This window comes from Dermacentor silvarum, chromosome 4, assembly GCF_013339745.2.
Source record: "Dermacentor silvarum isolate Dsil-2018 chromosome 4, BIME_Dsil_1.4, whole genome shotgun sequence".
NCBI classification, from domain to species: domain Eukaryota; kingdom Metazoa; phylum Arthropoda; class Arachnida; order Ixodida; family Ixodidae; genus Dermacentor; species Dermacentor silvarum.
Genome location: NC_051157.2, coordinates 45554238 through 45574000, shown reverse-complemented (window position 1 = coordinate 45574000; position 19763 = coordinate 45554238). Strand labels below are relative to the sequence as shown.

The following is a 19763-nucleotide window of genomic DNA, read 5'->3' as shown; positions in this document are numbered from 1 at the left end:
CTGACCTCTTTGCAGATAGACGTTGCCGGCACGACGGAAGTGTCGAAGTGCGATACACGCACAGATCATGCCACCAGCCATCGTAATTGGAAGGACTTGCAATACGGAGGGGAAAAAATGGTTCCGGCGCCGAAAGCACCTCGAACGGAGATGGGGTAAGTGAGCTAATTAGACGTGCCACGCGACCCGCTTTATCTTTTCCGGACGGCGCGTGCAGGAAGCTAAGCACTTCCTCTCTTTAAGCGACATCATTATTTGTTGACATGGTGGATGCGCGGTCCACTGTTTGGAACTCCGTTTTATCGACTGCTGCTTTAGTAATAACGGGCTCGTCAACCTAAGGAGGTGGAAAGTAAACAATCCAATATGCAAGAGTATCTGTGAAATACTATACACTCTGAACCAGAATAGCTATAGAGACCATATTCACAAGTTGCTCTTACGCAGAATACTTCGCACGAACAAATTCTAGCCAATCCTATTGCTGGGCACATTATCAGGGAAGGCAACCGACCAATTTTAATATTCACTTGTACGAACGAAAAGCTTTGTGAATTCGGCCCCGGAATTTTTTGGGCGCTGTAACGCCTTCTTACACTCTATAAATATTCAAGAAGGATATAAAAATAAAGGTACGAAAATATAAGCAAATAAAGCAACAATCAAAACGTTAGCAGCAGACCGCAGATTTGTCACGCTTCAGAGCTCTAATATAACTTTTTTAAACATATACTATAGTATATACATGAATGATGAAGGACTCATCGTCATTTTTATGCTGAAGACCTTTATTTACGCGTCACGCTGGATTTCAACTCCCCATCATGAGAATATGTGTGTGATGAAAGGTGATACGATGAGATGTCATTACGCGCATTGCACATACTCTACAACTTCAAATACACACGCAGGTATTTATATATACAGTCCCAAACTAGCGTATATATATAGTCATACAAACAAAAAAGGACCAAGGAAGTCAGTTCGAGCCGTCACTCTGTTTTCAAATGAAGACGAAGAAGCGCCATGTATGACCGTGCATACACAGTGCATGCGAGGCGCCTCTTTGCTCAACTCTCCTCAGTTCCACCAGGTGCGCGCCTTCACAGTCCAGCGGCGATCACGACGCCAGCCATCGGCTGCTGCTCTTGAAGCCAAAGTTAATTAATGTTCTGCCAACAGTATCGTACGTCAGTGCGGTACTACAAGTGCCACGAGAAGAGCCAGAACAGTCCAACCGCCACACGGCCGCAGTGGTTCCTGGGATGCACGAGACAGTCCGCTAAGCCGTGCTAGTACCTTCTCGCGCATCTCGCGCCTCGACGACTTGATCAGTCTGCAGGTTCCGTTTGCCGGCACAGGCTCGACTTCGCTCATCCTCAGTCCGTCCAGCGGAGGCGGACCAGCGCAGATGCTCGAATTGATCACCGCGGATCCTTCGAAGACGCCGCCGCCACCAGATTTCCGTATCCACAGCCACGACGCGTTGCACGAGCACAGAAACGAGTTATTCGCGAACTTCACGGCCGGCCCCGATGGGAGCGCACTTTCTTTTACTGTCCGGATGACGTTTCGGGCGAACGTGACGTTCTTCGCCGAAGACAGGTGTGCCAGCGCTCCGGTCCCGGCTAGATCGATTCGATTGTTCTCGAAGATGACGTTCGTCGCGTTGGCGCCTCCCAGCAGGAGCAGGCTCCCGCGCTCTCGGAGCTCGGTGAACGTGGAGTCTCGAATGACGACCTCGGTTGCGTTGGTGGCCGACAGGGGGGCCCCGCTCACGTTGCCGAAGGAACAGTTCGACACCTCGACCGTGCTCACCGAGTCGAACACGAGTGAGCCGTTCTGCGCCTGGTCCACGACCGTGTTGGAGAGCCGGAACGATTTGCCCTTGGCAAACAGCAGCGCCATGGAGTGGACCTGCACGCGTCCATTCGCAGGCCACGCTCACGTTATAAGGTTAATTACATTACAGACTATTCACGCTCATTAGCATAGCTGTAAGCGAAGAAATCAACTGCAGCTTCCGTATGAAGACAATTGAAGAGCACCAAACGCGACATAATCAACATTGGCACTACACCCAAGGGAAACGAGCAATTCAATGGGTTTTGCAATGTGACACGCAATGTTACACGTTCACGGATTTATAAATGACGCATAGGTGGTCCAAAATGTCAACGCTGAACGTTTCTGGGTTGCTATATGTGCGCACAGCAGGAACTTGAACAAAAATTTATTCACTCTGGCTCCTCGCTGAACCACGGTTCGTGCGAAACGTGCGACAATGGGCATCTCGGATCGAGTAAAGTCAAAACTGTTTTTTATTCAGGACAGACCACATGTCGTGTGTGCGATGAGTTGTGCCTTTAATCAACATCTCAATAATATCGTGAGCGATATAAAAAAAAATAGCCACAAAACACCAATTTCTCAACCGAAATGCGTTTTGTTTTGTTTCGCTTGAACATGCGGTTTGCGTCAAGATGGAAAACTGAGCGAATTGGTAGACGTTCATGTCCCGTGTACTTTTCTTGTCCTGCGTCCAACTGCGAGCGCTGCACAAACTTCACCATGAATATAATTGTTTATTTTTGCTGTTTATTAAGTGCGGAATTGTTATTGGTATTCTTAATATCCTTAAACCTTTGGGTTGTTCTATGGGTTGTTTGGGTTGATTCGCGGTCTACTTTTTCTTCGCCTTAATCCTGCCACATGTTCAGAGAAGGAAGGCAACGTAAGCACAGTATGCTTGGAATTCCTTTTTTTTATCTTTTTCGTTGTACTATATGTTTATTCCCCAAGATTATCCGCCTGTCACTGAGCACATAGATTTTCCAATTTAATCCGCAAACTTAAGCATATGCTTGAGTCCCATGCAGCATGCGTGTGAAATTAAATATGCCCGTTACTGAACGTGCCTATACATGGATTTTCGAATTTACACCTCGCTAAGTTTGGAGATATCAACAAAGTACTGGACGTCGAGTACCTTATTTTACTTTTTTTTTTAACTTTAGAACTTTTTCTAACGCTTATTTGACACAAATAAGGCACAGAAAGATTAGACAAAAGTATATAACTATTTGCGCGCTGATTTTTGTCCTGCCGTCCACGGCATCGCTACGTATCTGGCATGCGCATGCACTAACCTGTCCCAGGCGCGAGTTGCGGATGGCTAGCTGCTGGACGTCCGTGAATCCTGCCAGCGCTGCAGGCGGTAGCTCGGCCGCGGTCACGTTGTCCATCTCCAGCAGCTCGGTGCCGCGTAGCCCGTGCAGAGCCAGGTGCTCCAAGGTGAGGTTGCGCACGTCACGAAGCCGCATGGTGCGCACCGCGGACACCTTCTCGAAGGCCATCGAGCGGACCACCAGCTGGTCGATGTCGCTCAGCGAGAACTGCACGCCACGGAAAACCGAGTTGGGGATTTGTTGCCACGTGCTATAGTTTAAATCAATGTGGCATATAGCTGGTGGCGGCTCGAATGAATGAGAGCTATCGTGCGGTTCACTTCTGTCACGAGTTTTGCGGACTATGTATATATGTCAGCTGTTGCATTAGGAATTACGCGACTGCGGTTTTACTACACCTTGGAGGCTGCTGGATGCTGCTGTGTACTGTATGACATGTTGCCGCCGTATATGCCATGTTGCCGCCGTATATATATGGCGTTCGGGTGCTGAGCACGAGGTCAGGGTTCGATTCCGCATTTCGATGTATGCAAAGCACCACAAGTGGTCAAAAATAATCCGGAGCCCTTGACAACGCGGCGTCTCTCGTAGCTCCAGAGTTGATTTTTGGACGTTAAGCCCCATGATATAGTGAATCGACCTTTTCAAAATTAGCTATTAAAATGAGATTGCCAACAGAATTAAACCTTCAAGTTCTCCACTTCGCATCGCGTGTGCTTCAAATATGTTGCACAGATACGAATGAAATTATGTTGAGCGTCCGTCTGGCAAGATGCCTCATTGGAGCAACGGACATCCCGTCTGCGCTGGCTCGGCTATTTTAATTAAACGCTTCAGTTTCCCTATATGTCCCACTCATTCCTTTAACTTTCTCGATTTCGAGCTATGCCATCACTCTTACGGGCGTCTCCTAAGTATACTTTTCCGGAAGAATAAAAAAGAAATAGATGACACTTTCAAAACAAAGTAGGTGGGATACAACGAGTATGCAGACCTCTTCGAGCGACAGAGTGGCCACCAGGTACGGCGGCACGTGCACGACTCCGCAGTGCCTCACGCTGATGTACTCCACGTCCGGCTCGAACAGCGCGAACAGGTCGAGCGCCTCGTCTCCCAGAGGGCATGTGCAATCCACGCGCTCGTCGACGCAGCTGCACAGCTCCAGGCTCGGGCACGAGAAAGGTCCGCTCGACGCGTCCACCGCGCCGATGGTCCACGCAACCGCCGCGATCACCAAGGGCGCCCACATCTTCGAAGCACGACCTCTGTCGAGTCTCGGTGGCGCGTGTGATGACTTCCCGAGTTGTTTGCCGACTACGCAGGCATGCCCGGGGACCGGACGCGGCGTTCTCCAACCGAACCGCCGAGCTCGTTAAATTCGTACCGCCCGCGCCAGCGTTGAAAAGCCCCCCCCTTTCCCTTCCGGAACTGCTCGGCTGTTCAAGGGCTCGAAGTCGAGGCTATCTTAGCTCACGCACAGATCTGATCAGACTAATGTAAAGAGGCGGCTATATAAGCCTATTCGGGGAAAGGGAATGAGACTAAGATGGGGCTAAGTATGGCTCCGATAAAACCCTCGCACTCGTGTGCTGTGACCGTAAGACGACGTCCCTCAGCCGCCCCCTCGGACTTACTTTCGCCTTCCAATTGTGTTCGTGCGCCGTCCAACATAGTACTTTTTTTGTTGTTGTTGCTTATTCCCTGCTAGCGTTATATACCGGGTGTTTCAGCGAACACCATCAAAAATTTCCAAAGGTTGCCTGTGGCAGATAGCACAATTGTATTCATGAGCTGGTCTACTCGAAGAGGCGGACATCACTTGCACAAAAAATTGAAATGCATAATCGACTACTTAACAAAAATTTACTAATGAAGTTTTTAACTAATTACATCATGGCCCATATTGCAATTTACGAATTCTAGCCGTGGAGTTCGCAAGGCGGATCCACTTGGAACGAATTCTCAGGATGACGCCAGTTTCGAGATATTAATTCCCGAACTTTGCGGAGAAATGCATTGGCGTTCCAGTTACTTTTGTGCTTCAATGCATAAAACAACGTTTTGTTAAGACAGTAACTGAAGGAGTAACTGGACCGCCCCGGAGCGTTGTGACCGACGAAAGACAGAGCGCTTCCTTCCCGCTTTCTTCCCTTGCGTGCGCCTGAGCCGCGATTGCCGGCTCACGCTCGCACGCTTTCACTCGCACATACAGCACACGGCGCGCGTCGACGATCGACGCGCGCCCTTGGACTTTATACGGAACCTTACGGCGACGCCGACGGCAGATATGCGCCTGGAGTGTCCATGTAATTGCTATCGCAATAAAAGAAACTGCGCTTTGCGGATCTAAAGAATTTGACTAGCTGGTATAATCGCAACGGCATCATGCAAGGTTTCATAGGATTCGGGATCGAGTATACGACGGCGCTATGTCCATCACGCCGCAGTGCACGGCGTATAATTGTGTCATTTAATTCCACCGCAGACCAGATAATGTCCTTGGCCGTATTCTTGAGTAAACGCTTTCGCGGGATACTCAATTTGGCGCTATGTCACGTACAGCACGACCCCTCACCGTAGAGCAACGGGCAACCCGTCAACTGACTCAGCCTCACCGTTCAACGCACACGAAATTTGATGTGGACGAAAGTGATCATGCACTTTCAACAGTTCTATTGCATGGGGGCGGTGCCCCCCAGCCCTGAGGGTCGACACCCCTTTTACTATATATAGAAAAAAGTAAATTAAGCCTTGGTGTCGCAGTGGCAAAAAAAAAAAAAAAAAAAACTGTCAGCCCTTCCCCTGGGGTGGATATGGAAGACCAGCGAAGCTGTACTATGTTGGGAATTATGTATTTCCAATTATGACTATTAAGATGTGATGGTGTAATTGGTTATTTGAACTATTAAAGCATCAGAAATATATATGATTCGGTGGTTTTCATTTATTTAACGACCACAGGAACCATGGCCTTATGGTCTCCACGGTACACCGACATAGGGTGTACGGCAAAGGTTGGCACGTTCTTCATAAACACGTCACCAATGGTGCGTTCGGTGCGAACGCGGGCAAAACGCCGCCTCCGTCGACAACAGTTGTGCGCGTTGTTTGTGTGACCGCACACAATCGCTGTCAAAACGCTGGCTACGTGACGGAACGGCTAAACGCCGTTGTCGACACTGGGAGAGGCGGGCTAGAGCCCAGAGAGAGTCGGCGGCAGAGGCCGGCAGGGCTGCGCGCATGCGCCGCAGTGGGAGAGCGGCGGTGTAAGAATAAGCAAGAGAGGTGCTGACACCACAGAACGCCCTGACACTCTCCCCACAACGCGCGCGAAAGCGCCGCCCGCTCGAGACCAGGGGCGCGATCTTGTACGCGTTCCAAAATGGAACGGAGGCGTTCCGTTCCATCGAGCCGCACACGATTGGTCAATTTCAACCGCGACGTTCAAATTGACCAATCGTGTGCGGCTCGATGGAACGGAACGCCTCTGTTCCATTTTGGAACGCGTACGCGCGTACAAGATCGCGCCCCAGATTATGTTCGGCCACGGCCGGGCTCGACTGGCGCGCGCGCTCGCTTCAAGAAGCGAGCGCGCGCACCAGTCGAGCCCGGCCGTGGTTCGGCTCGGTTACAGCTTGGTCGGCGCCGTCATAGAGGGCACTGTGGAATGCGGTCCCAGCGGTCTATGACAGAGCACTGTCATGACAGAGCACTGTGGGGCCTATGACAGAGCATTGCGGGGCTACAATAAGTATGAGGTTGTGCGTGGAATCTGGAAAGGAGTAATGGTGCCAGCGCTAACATTCGCAAATGCCATTATATGCTTAAAATCGGATATATTGGCGGGTTTGGAAGTTAACCAAAGATCAGTAGGCCGGTTGGCTTTGTGCAGGGTGACGTGGGTTGGGCCTCTTTTGAAGTCAGAGATGCACAGAGAAAAATTAGTTTTGAAGAAAGGCTCAGGAACATGGATGAAAATAAATGGGCGGCTAAAGTGCACAAGTATCTCTACATGAAAAGCGTAGACACAGAATGGAGGAAGAGGTCAAGGAAGTTGGCAAACAAGTACAGGATAATCGAAACTGCAAATAGACAACCAGGAGTCATCAGAAAGAAAGTGAGAGAAATAGAGACCGTGAATTGGATGCAAAGAATGGAAACAAAAAGGACAATGGAGATTTACAAGAATGAGAAGAAAATTAGAAGGGAAAATCTGTACGATAACACAAAGGGCAGTGCCTTGCTATTTGAGGCTCGAGCCGGTTGCCTAAGGACAAAAACATATCGGAACAAATATTCGGAACTAGATGAGACATGTGCATGCTGCAGTAAAGATCCAGAAACCACTCAGCACATCCTGATGGAATGCGACGGGATCCACCCAGCGAGAACCGTAGGTAACGTGCAACTCCCAGAAGCGCTTGGTTTCAAAGTGGAAGGAAACATAAACAGATCAGCCGTAGAGATCAGCAAGAGACGATTGGAGTACTGGTGGAAAAAAAGCAGGGAAAAGATGGATACGACCTGGGGTGCGATCTTGTACGCGTTCCCGGAGTTCCATCTAGCCGCACACGATTGCTCAATTTTGAGCCGCACATGATTGGTCAATTTGAACCGTGACGTTGACCAAGCTCGATGGAACGGACCGCCTCCGTTCCATTTTGGAACGCGTACAAGATCGCACCCCTGATCTCTTAAAATCATCGAGTAAATTTTTGAAAAAGAAAAATAATAATGAGAGGTGTACAAAAAGCTAGATAAAGCATGTATAGTATACCTGATTAAATCAAGCAGGCTAGGTGACTATTTGTCGCCGCCCCGTTTCAAAGGGGATGCCAATAAATCATCATCATCATCATCATCACCAGCCTCGGAGGCAAGGCGCGTGCTGCCGCTGCTCCGTTTTCCTGCTTGCATGTGCGGCCGCGCTGTTTTGAAGGCACGCTTTTTGTTCGCGTGCGTTTCATGAGCTTGTGCTTGGGTATTGTCGCCAAGGGCCCTCGACAAAAGTGGCAGCGGCCTTCTGAGAGGCGTTTGAAATGGGTAGAAAATGCTGAGGGGAGTTTGAAATGAGTAGAAAATGCTTCGTTCCGAACTGTAATTCTGGATACCGTACTTGTGCGGAGCGAGTGCCTTTATTCAAAGCGCCGTCCGACAGCGGTCGTCTAAAGCAGTGGACTATGCCTACCGACTATGTCTGCGCCAAGCATTTTTCGAGGATACGATATCGACGGCATATTACGCGGAGCTTGATTAAAGGGTGCTACTTGACGCGCCGAAGAGCCCTGTTCTGTCTGCAAATGCAGTTCCCACCTTATTTCCGAACTGTCCAAAGAACCTCACACGGTCAACTAAACCTCGAAAGCCGCTGCGGAAGAGAGAACCTCCTGTGTGCCACAGTAGTTCGTGCAAATTTTGCTGCATGTACGATATATACAGGGTGTTTCAGCGAACACTTTCAAAAATTCTTAAAGGCTGCCTGTGGCAGATAGCACAATTCTAGTTCATGAGCTGGCCGCCTCTTTCGAGTAGACCAGCTCATTAACTAGAATTGGGCTATCTGCTACAGGCAACCTTAAATAAATTTTGAAAGTGTTCGCTGAAACACCCTGTATACTGAGTGTCTTAACTATCATGCACCAAGATTTAAAAACATGCAAATGTCACGTAGCTGGACACTCTTCAACAGATCAAGCCCTTCTCAGGTAAACTGGATATCGGTAGCTTCCCACAGTTCCCTAAACCTAAATATTCTGATGTCCCCATCTATGCCCTCCTACAACAGTTTCAGGAAGAAAATCGTGTTCTGCACAAACAAATTCTCGTCCTCCAAACCCCTTCTCATGTACAACTACTACTCCCCCATCTCAACCTGCTATTGATAAACAACCAACTATAACCCCTCCCCCTGTCGGCCAGAATGGCGATCATACCTTAATCATGGACACTTCTCCACCTCCCCCTACCACTACTGGCACAAAGCATAAATCTGTTGGTGGGAGAGATATTTGGGAGGAACACGATAGGCTAATTCGTAAACTGGCTGCACACATTCAAAACTCTAACAATCGCTTGAGGCCCTTGAGAAACGCATGGATGCCGTACAACCCAAGCTTGAGTCCATTACTACTAGCGTTCATAACCTCAGTACACATATAAACTCTAAATTTATCCAGGCTGACGAACGACTTACCTAGATCGATGAGCGGTTCAATCAAATTATCGAAAGACTCGATCGACTGCATGGCCACTTCCCCTAAGCGCTCCAAAATAGTTGTGTGGCAGTGGAACTGCAGGGGCTGTTCCAAAAACAAGGCCAGTCTGCAACAATACATAGCCAATCTCACACAACCCCCCGCAGTCATTGGTTTACAAGAAGTGCATGGTTACATTAAATTCCCTCGATACAACACATTCCAATGCAGAAGATGCAAACGTCCCAATACCGCGATCCTAGCACAAAAGCGCTTGACCTTGACCCATTTCGAGGGTATCGACATTGATCACGATTTCATAGAAATACTTCCTAAAAAGGCTAGACAGGCTCCCCTTTAAATCCTTAACATTCACAGCAGTCCCAACAAACACCACCCCTTTACTACCGTTTTTGCTCGTGCTAAACAGTCTGAAACAATACATCACTCAGTGTTGGCGATTCAAAATCGCCTCACTGTTGGCGATTTCAGCTCTCCAAATCAGCTATGGGGTCACACTACATCCACACCTAAATGACTAGCTTTATGGACCCACATTCAGGATCATTAACTCACCCTCCACAATGACTTCGACACATCTACCCACTTAGGAAATCGTGCCTCCAAAGATATATCCCCAGATCTCACCCTTGCATCTCGGGTTAACTTAACTAAATGGAAAAACCTTCAAATCAATTTTGGTAGTGATCACTACGTCTTGCAGATTTCTGTTACTTTCTCTCACAAGCCCTTTATCACTCGACCTCCCAAACTTACAGATTGGGACAAATTTCAGAAAACTCATGCAAATAATGCTCCCATTTCCATACTTGATCTACAGCAATGGATCAGTCAACTGCAAAAACAGAAGTTGACAATCATACTATAACTATGCCACCTGATGCTCCCTTTCAAACAGCTGATGCTGAACACATGTGGCAAGCGAAGGAATCGCTATTAAAGCGGTGGAAAAGACACCGCCGCAATCACAGGCTTCACATCCATGTAGCTAGACTTGATCATGACATCCAAGCATATATGCGACTCAACTATAGTCAATCAACAATGGCTTGCAAAATGCAGTTTTGATATTCTTCCTCTTCACCGTCTATCAAAACACCCAATCAGAGACTGCCTAGCACAGCTTTGTTGCCATAAATTTATTCACCATAATATAACAATGTCTGTATTTTTTTGTACACAGATCAAGGCTTCCTGATGTGGAATACAAAAAATGTTCTTGTACACACATGCATTCAGAGCCAAGACCAGACAACGGAAAGAAATGTCAGCTTCGGAGAATACAATAATATTAACTTGTTAATAATAAAACTATGCACATGGAAATGCCAATGTTGCAAAAAAGGCTGCAGGCAATAGTTTTTCTGCAGGCAATAGTTTAGCCTAAAAGGCTGGTGGCGGACTGTAGATTTGTAATTTTCAGTGAATATAGCTGTTTATATGACAATTTTAAAATAAAATTCCATATATGCTTACTAACCATGCAAAGCAGTTTGCTTGTAAATTAAAATTACTATCAATGGTCTATAATTGAAAAAGCAATTAACACTATAGAACAACAGGAATTGCTAAGCATTTTCATCATATGAGAAACATAACAAGTGCACTTTTGATTTCCTCACTGCCTTACAAAAGGAACACAAAGGGTCACTAGCATCACAATGTATAAATTCTCTCTTGAGAGATTAGAAATTGCGCGGACAAACATGAATATATCATGCAAGCTGTTTGGCCTGAAAAACCAACAACCCGTATCTGGGCTAACTTAACAAACCAGCAATGCATTACAACCAGCGATATGTGCACACCATAACTGCCAAGAAATCAAGGACTAGGTTCACAGTGAGCCTTTAGTGTTCTACACCATTAATAATAATAAAAAAAAAAAACATTTTGAGGGCTTTACAAAATACAACCATGGTACATGCAGAAGTGTAGAATTGTTCCCCAAGTTCATAAAAAACACACTGAGATATACTACAAATGTTTTTTTACACGCAAGCTGTGCTACCATCATGTGTTTGAAAAACCAGCAGCAGCTCATTTTGATGGCTCTATGGAGCAAGATCCTGCAAAAATGCGAAGAGGCCTGCATAAATCTCAAACTTACACCAGCAAGAAAAGGAAAAAGAATGCTAAGCTTCATTTTAAACTAAGAGTAAACATTATCAAACAAAAATGTCAGCATGTCAGATGAGCTGGCTTGCAAATGTGTCTTACATCTGTTGCAAAGTCTCTTATCACTTAATGTTTCATAGAACCTCAAAGCTGGCAATCAAGAGGACCTCTATGACTTTCCGCATTCATCATTTGCAATGTGCACTAGCCTTTCAACACCATCGGTATAAAGGAATGCACGAGTCCATGAACAACAAGGCATATCATTGTCTAGACCACGTCATCATCAATAGCAACATAAGCAGACTACTGCTCTTTGTTCTAAACCCAGTGCACTTGATATCAAACAATATAGTACAAGATATACAAACACAAAGCAAGTTTCCCCATGTGTTGCAGTGTTGAGGCACATTGCTAAAGCAAAACAGGTTGCATATTTGGTGCATCTTGCCCTCATTATTACAAGTGCATGCTCAAAAATGAAGGTACATGTGGTGCTAATTTGCTTCAAGGAAAGCACAACTACAGTAATATCTCAATTCATTGCCCACCTTCCTGTTACTCACAAAATATGAGTTTCCCAAATAATTCCTCCAAATGTACTAAGATATCACTCACCCTTTCCCAAGCATCAATGGTACTGCAGACCACATAATGCCATTGCGTATTTGTGCACATAACGAGTTTATCTTTACTTGTCTATGCCTTCGTGAATGCACTCATCTCGAAGTGGCACATTGTAAGCACATGCCGCTGGAAAACGTTTACAAAGACTGCCTGTTAATGGCTCATGTAGTTACTTGCCCTTCAGTTACTCGTTTTCCTTGCTTTTACACTGAGACGTTGCCATGGCAGCTAGGGACATGGGGGTGCAATGACTCGGGATATTGCACTCAATGCACAAAAGTGGGCATTGGTTATGCGACTGTTTAATGCAGGTGATTTGTTCTCTTGATAACATGAGACAGTAAGCCATGACATGTTCATGCAACATGCTAAGGTGCACACATTTTTAAATTTCTACAAGACCCAGTGAAAAATCCAAAACCCGCACAAATGCTTTGGGTAACTTCCGTTGCACGAAGAGGTGTGGCAATAGGGTGCATAAAATAACACAATGCAGGGAGGAAACAAAACTAAACAGTCTTGACATGTCTTGTCCATTAGTATTGGCTTAAGGATATCTTTTACACATGTTGTCCATTATTTTGCACAGGAGATACTGAATTGGGGTATCACAGCACAGCAGAGCAGTGGCATCACGTGCCCTGTTCAAAGCTCGCTACTGCCGCTTCTTGGCCACTCGAGTTGTCTTGGCCTGCTGTTGCCTCTTGTTGCCTCCCGTGAAGAGCGTGGTCATCATTTCCGACAGCTCAGGCATGTCATATTTCGGCATCTGCATCTGGTGCATCTCCTGTGAATACAAAAATTCAGGAGTCTCAGTCAGCAATGAGAAGAAAGGTCTGGGCACCTCTCTGTAAAAGTGGTCAATCAGTGAAATGGCAGTGGCGGGAATTCTGCACCAATAGACCGATTTCACCATGTTCAGAGAGCACACGCATCTGTCCTACTACTAGCACCACAATGTGGCATCGGTCCACTACGCCAACCTGTGCTATTTTATCAAGGTCACTACATGCTGGAATAAGCAGTGGCTTCTAGCGGAAGCTGTGCTTAAATGTATGTCTTTACCCGCCACGATGGCTCAGTCAGCTAAGGCATTGCGCTGCTGAGCACGAGATCACGGGATCTAATCCTGGCCGCGGCGGCCGCATTTCGATGGAGGCGAAATGCAAAGACGCCCGTGTGCTGTGTAGTGCAAGTTAAAGAACCCCAGGTGGTCAAAATTAATCCAGAGCCCTCCACTACGGCGTGCCACATAATCAGAACTGGTTTTGGCACGTAAAACCCCGGAATCAATCAAATCAAATGTATGTCTTTAAAGGAGCACAGTAAAAACCTAGAGGCACAAGTTACAGCTTAGTTTGACAGAATGTAGGGTCTGCCTATTGTGCACACAAAAATATTTCGTGCGCCCCACAAACATCAAGTCATCATGTGCCTTCTTGCCATTTATGGCACCCACGCCCTGCAAATTTGCCAGCATCGCAGAACCAGATAGGCACAGATGATTGAAGCGCCACCATTACATCAACCACAGGCCATAAAAAATTCCCGTAACATGAATTTGGCGCAAGCAACACTCTAAAGACATAAACTGATGCCGTCGGAGATAGTACAATTGGTCATCACTTATTCTGCAACTGCATGTAGTAGATTAGTTGTCTTGCTGCTTGGCCTACCATATCATATGGCACAACCACAGAGTGAGTTGTTTGGTTCTAACTGGCAGACCAGCATGTTATATAGAAAGTTGATTGGGACTTGGAACACTGCGTTCTTTCTATATTTTTGTTAGCAGTCATAACTAGTCTTAACTTGATTCTCAGCCTAATGCTTTGGCTTGATAGAACGTATGCAGAGCTAGTAATTTTCCTGGCAGGGTCAATGTGCCACACAAACAAAGAACGAAAAATTTGAAAGCTTGAGGCAGGGGAAGCAGAGTGCTAGCATGACATGCAGCTTCAATGCACTATTACGTCTAAGGTACATGGAGGCGATAATATGCTGTTTCAGATAGTAAATTTCCCTTTTCAGCAAAAGGGCACTTGTTACCGGGGAAAAAAAAAAAAAACTTTGTTTGGCCTTCTTGAAGAGCTAGAACTGACATTGAAGCTAGATGTTTGAAAGTGTTCACTGAAATGCATTCATAAATTTATGAAATGATACTACCGTAGCATGTGATAGCCTCTTTAGAGAATATATAGAGCAGTGCTGTATTCAGAGCACCCCCCCCCCCCCAAAATTGCAACCATGCAAAAGGATGCAAAATGTGGAGATCAGAAACAGCTGAGCACACAGGAGTTCATAAATTATTGGGATGCTATTATTATTCAATTTTGTTTAGTCACGCTAAGCACATATCAAAGTGATATCTGAATGAGTGTTCAAGCGTACTCTTTCTCTGTAGAGGCAAAGCAAGAGACTAGTACAGTCAAAACGACTGAATGGTATTGCTGTATCAGGTAAATTGCAGCACTGTATATAATGGGGAATTGTCCTTATAATTAAACATCACAAACACTAATGAGTTAGTGCATGCTGCTCTCATTCAATGACATAAAATGAGGCTTGCCAATGGGTGGGACAATGCTCTTGACATATAGCTCAATGATGCAAGCCTTAGGCACCTATACTTCTCTTTTGTACTTTTACCTTTTTTCAACTTAACGTAATCTTGACAGAGTACTCTGGTGCTTAAAGAAGGAGAAGAAGCAATGTGTAGACTGCACTTCCTAGTGTGCTCAGGCCCTTACACATCCTCATCTACCAACATTTTCAAGGTCAAGGCATGGTTAAAGATACAACCAAGCACGAGCAGTTATGGCAGCAGTAAAGCACTGTCTGCCGTTAAAGGTTAACATTCAGGGTGACGAGTTATTTTGGAAACTATAGTCCTATCTCACAAGTCCTTTGCAGCACTGTGGAAGTTGCAGGACTCCCCAGCCAATAGGACGGCCGCATGCTCCCTCGAGATGTGTTCATCCACACCACATCATCTGCTCAGCGGCTGCTCAATTCATGGTATACGACATGAATGTGCGAAGGTCCTAACAAGTCACGTATTGCTATAACGGATCATGTACCAAGCAACAACCAAACTCTCTAATCCCTGCCATTAATCAGACAGTTACACCTGGAACTATATTCTGCTGCGCAAGGATATTACCTGTGTACGCCTCGTACCTTTGGCAGAGCTGCAAACAACCTGTGAGATGGAGTATGGGGCTTTACATCTACCTCAGAAATAACTACAGCGAGCAGTAAATGATGCACCCCAGTTATATTTTTATTGCATTTACGCTTGCGACATGAACTTGTGTAATAACCAAACTTCCCAACTCTGAGCAAAAATCTCGCACCAAGAATATTTCAGTTTTTATTCACGTATAAGTTGCACTATTGAGTTTTGAGAGGTTGCGTCTTCTCTCTCGAAATAAAGCAATGAAACCAGCTTATCAGTGCCACACTGTAGCCATAGTAATAAGCTGAGAAACTTTATTTCGAATGTTGGTCCACTCATCCTGTGAGCTTACACAATAGCTTTGTGTTTTAAGATGAATAGCTTAACAGCTGAAAGAAATCTGTTTTAAGAATTTATAAACCCTTTGTGTTACAGTCGTGTAATAGCTACATTTTGACTTCATGTGTAAATCTGCTTGTGGATTTACATGACAGACCAAATCTATAATTCAGTCCACAGATTGAGCACAACATGACTCAGCAGCATGAAATCAAGCTCAATACAGGCAGCCTGCAGCACTTCTTGGAGAGCATGATTAGGTGCCACTCAGCCTCGTAAGGCTCGGTCCACAGACTGAATCAGCAATATAATCCATTCTGTGAATCCACTCTATATGTTATGTAAATTTGTTCTTGTTTATTTCACCCTGTGCTTATATATCTATTTGTGTTGAAAGCTTTGAGGAAAAATCAAAGCAGGAGATCAGCTCGTCATAGGCGCTTAGACACCCAAATTCTGTCACGGTTCTTACCCTTTGAGTCTCCGGGTCAGCTGCATTCATCAGTTTCGGCAAGACCATGATGAGGAGTAGAGGAACCACCATCATGAGAACCTGGCAAACAAAAACCAGAGGTGCAAAAACAGGCAGTCAGACAAGGAAACATAAATTTACTCAAAAAGCATTCAGTGACATGCATTTCTATACTAACAAAGAAGCTATTGCGCTTAGTGCTGCTTTGTTCTTCCTCAAAGTTTGAAAACAAGATTGCATTTTTTGTCCCCATCAATAAAAAAAAAAAAAAAGGATCAACCAAGTGTCAACGCTAAAGACAAAGTCGAAGTACATGCTGGTTCAAATGATTAAATGTTGATTATATCTCTCTATTCTGTCACTTTCTGGCTCTTTTTCATATTCATTATTCACTCAATTCGTACCATATTCATATCATATTTCACACGCAAGTACATCGACCTTGTCTTGTTTAGCATGGCCACTTGGTTGACCCTTTCTTTTTTCAGCATTTGACACTCTAGAATGCGCCCCTCACCTCAGTTTGCTTGTTGCTCTTTCACACTACCAAGAGGCATAGGGCCTATTAGCTCCAAAAGTTAGCGCTTGTTCAAAACACACTCAAGGCTCGAGGAATGCACTTGCTTGCGCATCTGGCCACTCTCAGCTTTTCCTGCTACTCCAACCCAGCTCTCCTCCATCCCAAACTCGGGCACTTCATGCCATCTGGCGAAGGGCACGGCAGTTAAGTTAGATGGCATTTGGCAGCGGCACGGCAGAAGGTTACAGCAACACAGGCACTCGCATCGCACCCCACTTAAGGCTAGTTATACTCGTTTTTGATTATATCACTAGTTGCTGCCTATTGGTATGTGTCCTCAGCATGGAAAGGAATCATTTGATACCATTTTCATGTTCATTCGAAATCTACAAGTCACCTAACTGACCATTTTTTTTTTCTGGAAGTGGCTACAAGATAGCCAGATCTGACATACGCCAACCTCATGTGAAATCAGCTAAGACCACCTTTACCACAAAATATTTTGTTTTGTTATTTGCTTGGTTTGCCTGTACATTAGTTGTCTGCTAACAGTAAAGTCATCCACAACCTAGCAGTAGCCTGCTTCTTCGATGCCAAGGTATGCATACTATTAATGTTGCTTTTCATTTTTTCTGCGATTAACGAAGTTAGCGAAGGTGCCAAGCATGTACTAGTGAATGATGTGATCCAAAAAGTGCAATCTTGTGGTAAAATTTGAGCAAGATCAATGCAGTAGTAAGTACAAAATTTTCTTTTTAAGTTTTTACATAAAAACTGTGGTCACTGTACATTACAGTAGAGGGATGAGAGCTTGTTTTGTAACACTAACACACCATGGAACAATCATATTGTTAACTTTAATTAATTTGACAAATGCTGTTCCAAGATGGCAACTTGTACAACTTACACTGCATTTGATTGATTATATCTAGCTTTCCCTTCTCCCACCTGCCAACATCGCACATTAAATTTATAGGTACTGGTTCCAAGGTCATTACAGAGTAAATACTATTTATCTGGGAAATGTAGAATGAAATTTGCTCTGAAACTTTTTAAAGAGCTTTAGCTCCATATTTGTATATCCAATATACAAACAATGCAGCAGTATTGATGCATACAAAATGCCAGAACATTAGAAACATAGACGATGACAACAATGCTGGTAGTGATATCTTGTGACGCAGAGTTCAACCACAAGTAAGAAATGTTTCTTGATTGCAGAGCCAATCGTTTAGTCAATACAATTGAAGATTGTATTGCTGCTAATGCCCTTATGCTAACAGCTAAGCAGAATGTGGTCAAATATTGTATTAGTTCTATGTGCTCTTGTTCAACGTGGTGACCAACCGCAGGCAAACAAGAGAAGCCTCAGCCTGGAGCCAATATTTCGACAAGAGGACCTGTCTTTATCAACAGCCTGACATGCTTGCACCGGAAATGCCACTCATGCATGTCTCTGCTATTCCATAAACAGTAATACATGTAGGGAGAGACTAAATCTTTGCAATGCTGATATTTCACTCAAAGTGCAAGCACAATTTGTCTCAATGACTGCATTTGTCAAGGTGTTGCTTATGATCTACACACTTGCAAAGGATGTCTAGCTTTTTTTTAGGTTTCAAACTAAATACTTGTGTAAGAAATGTGACAAAGATTGACAACAGTGGAAGACATACTGAACTAAAATTAATTGGCAGATTACAACATGCATTAAATTGGCCTAAATCACTGATTAGTACAAATAGTGTAAGCTACTACACAAGGCTGTAAGCTGGAAAGGCACTCACAGGAATATGTGTGCTATGCTCAAAAAATATTGTTTACCCCTGCTACTGCCCATTCAATAATCGTCATTTTGCCTACAAAAATATGAGCCACTCGTCTCTGATCTTGAATCTTCTACAAAAAAGTGTTTCGAGATCTCTTTCAACATGCATGTATTTAAAATTGGTGTTTCCTATGTTTCCATGCAGTGTGCAGAATTTTATACTAATGTGCAGATTGCATGATGTGTGCAAATGAGTGTGCAACTTAATAAAAAGCATAAATTCAAGTTGTTTTCTCACTTCAAGTGCATCATTAAACTTCTTGCACCATTAAATGGCAAAAACAAATTTCACATTGTGTGCACTTTAGAGCAGCAATTATATAAAGGCCCGGGCTGCTGATAACTTGAGGAACCAATGGAGGCGATTCGCGGGGCAGCACCCAAAGGTTTGAGAGTTTCAACGTATATCCGTATTAATGGCTTCGGTGAATACGAAAACCAACTGTTTGTCCTCGCCAATGCTGTGCTTTCAGCGACGTGCAAAATAACGGTTTATCAAAAGTGGTTTTCGACAAAGTTGACAAACCACTTAAAACATTTTTGCGGGCACATTACACACTACATAGGGTGTCTTACCATAGGGTTCAGGAGGAAGTCGGTGATCCTCCATGTCTCCCGAACTTGGAAATACTGGAAGGGACCGCGACTCTTCAGTTTCAGCGGGTACGCAAGAGTCTGTATCAAGTTTGACTGGATGTAGTTGACTCGACGTGCCCGGAACTTCCCCTTGGAGTTGATGTCGACACGTACCGGCTCGTACACATGGTCAGGATTAGCCACTTCGACGACGTACGACCCAGGAGACAGATTGTGCACTGAAAAGCTGCCGTCGCTCCTACGAAGTGATCAGACGGTTGAAGAGACGAAACCAGTTAGCGCTTGATGTAGGATGGACAGGAATGCTGTAAGATACCTTGCCTGGAGTTACTCACCTCAAGAAACCGAGTTGTTCCCCTCCGTTCACAAGAATTCGTGTGGATGTTAGCCATTCGGATGTGGCGATTTCAGGAGGCACCACTTTGCCTTCGATCACATGCTTCTCTTGTACAACGTCCTCATCGCTGGCCACTATGTTGGCACCACTTATTAGAAAAACAAGCTGAAATAACAGCGTGCAAGCGCACCGTAGGTAGGCTGGCTTTAAAGAATGAAGCCGCATATTTGATTTGATTTTGCCTAGGACACAGATCGGTCAAGGAAGCAGGCCACCATTCAATCGTAAGCTGACGCAAAACATCCTGCGACCTCGCGCCACCTAGCGATTTTACTGATGGTGGT

At 45.1% G+C, this 19763-nt stretch overlaps 2 protein-coding genes across 2 annotated transcripts; both read right to left on the bottom strand.

Moving 5' to 3' along the window:
* Positions 1-770: 770 nt before the first annotated feature.
* On the bottom strand, positions 771-4577 carry LOC119449943 (uncharacterized). Its single transcript, XM_037713245.2, has 3 exons — positions 4183-4577; positions 3150-3395; positions 771-1917 (listed from the first exon to the last, which is right to left on the bottom strand). The coding sequence occupies exons 1-3, from the start codon at positions 4435-4437 to the stop codon at positions 1192-1194; spliced, it is 1227 nt and encodes a 408-aa protein (XP_037569173.1). The 5' UTR covers positions 4438-4577; the 3' UTR covers positions 771-1191.
* A 5950-nt stretch (positions 4578-10527) lies between these two features.
* LOC119449944 (ER membrane protein complex subunit 7) lies at positions 10528-19727 on the bottom strand. The gene is made up of 4 exons (XM_037713246.2): positions 19418-19727; positions 19062-19320; positions 16138-16218; positions 10528-12935 (listed from the first exon to the last, which is right to left on the bottom strand). The coding sequence occupies exons 1-4, from the start codon at positions 19642-19644 to the stop codon at positions 12804-12806; spliced, it is 699 nt and encodes a 232-aa protein (XP_037569174.1). The 5' UTR covers positions 19645-19727; the 3' UTR covers positions 10528-12803.
* Between the last annotated feature and the right edge of the window lie 36 nt (positions 19728-19763).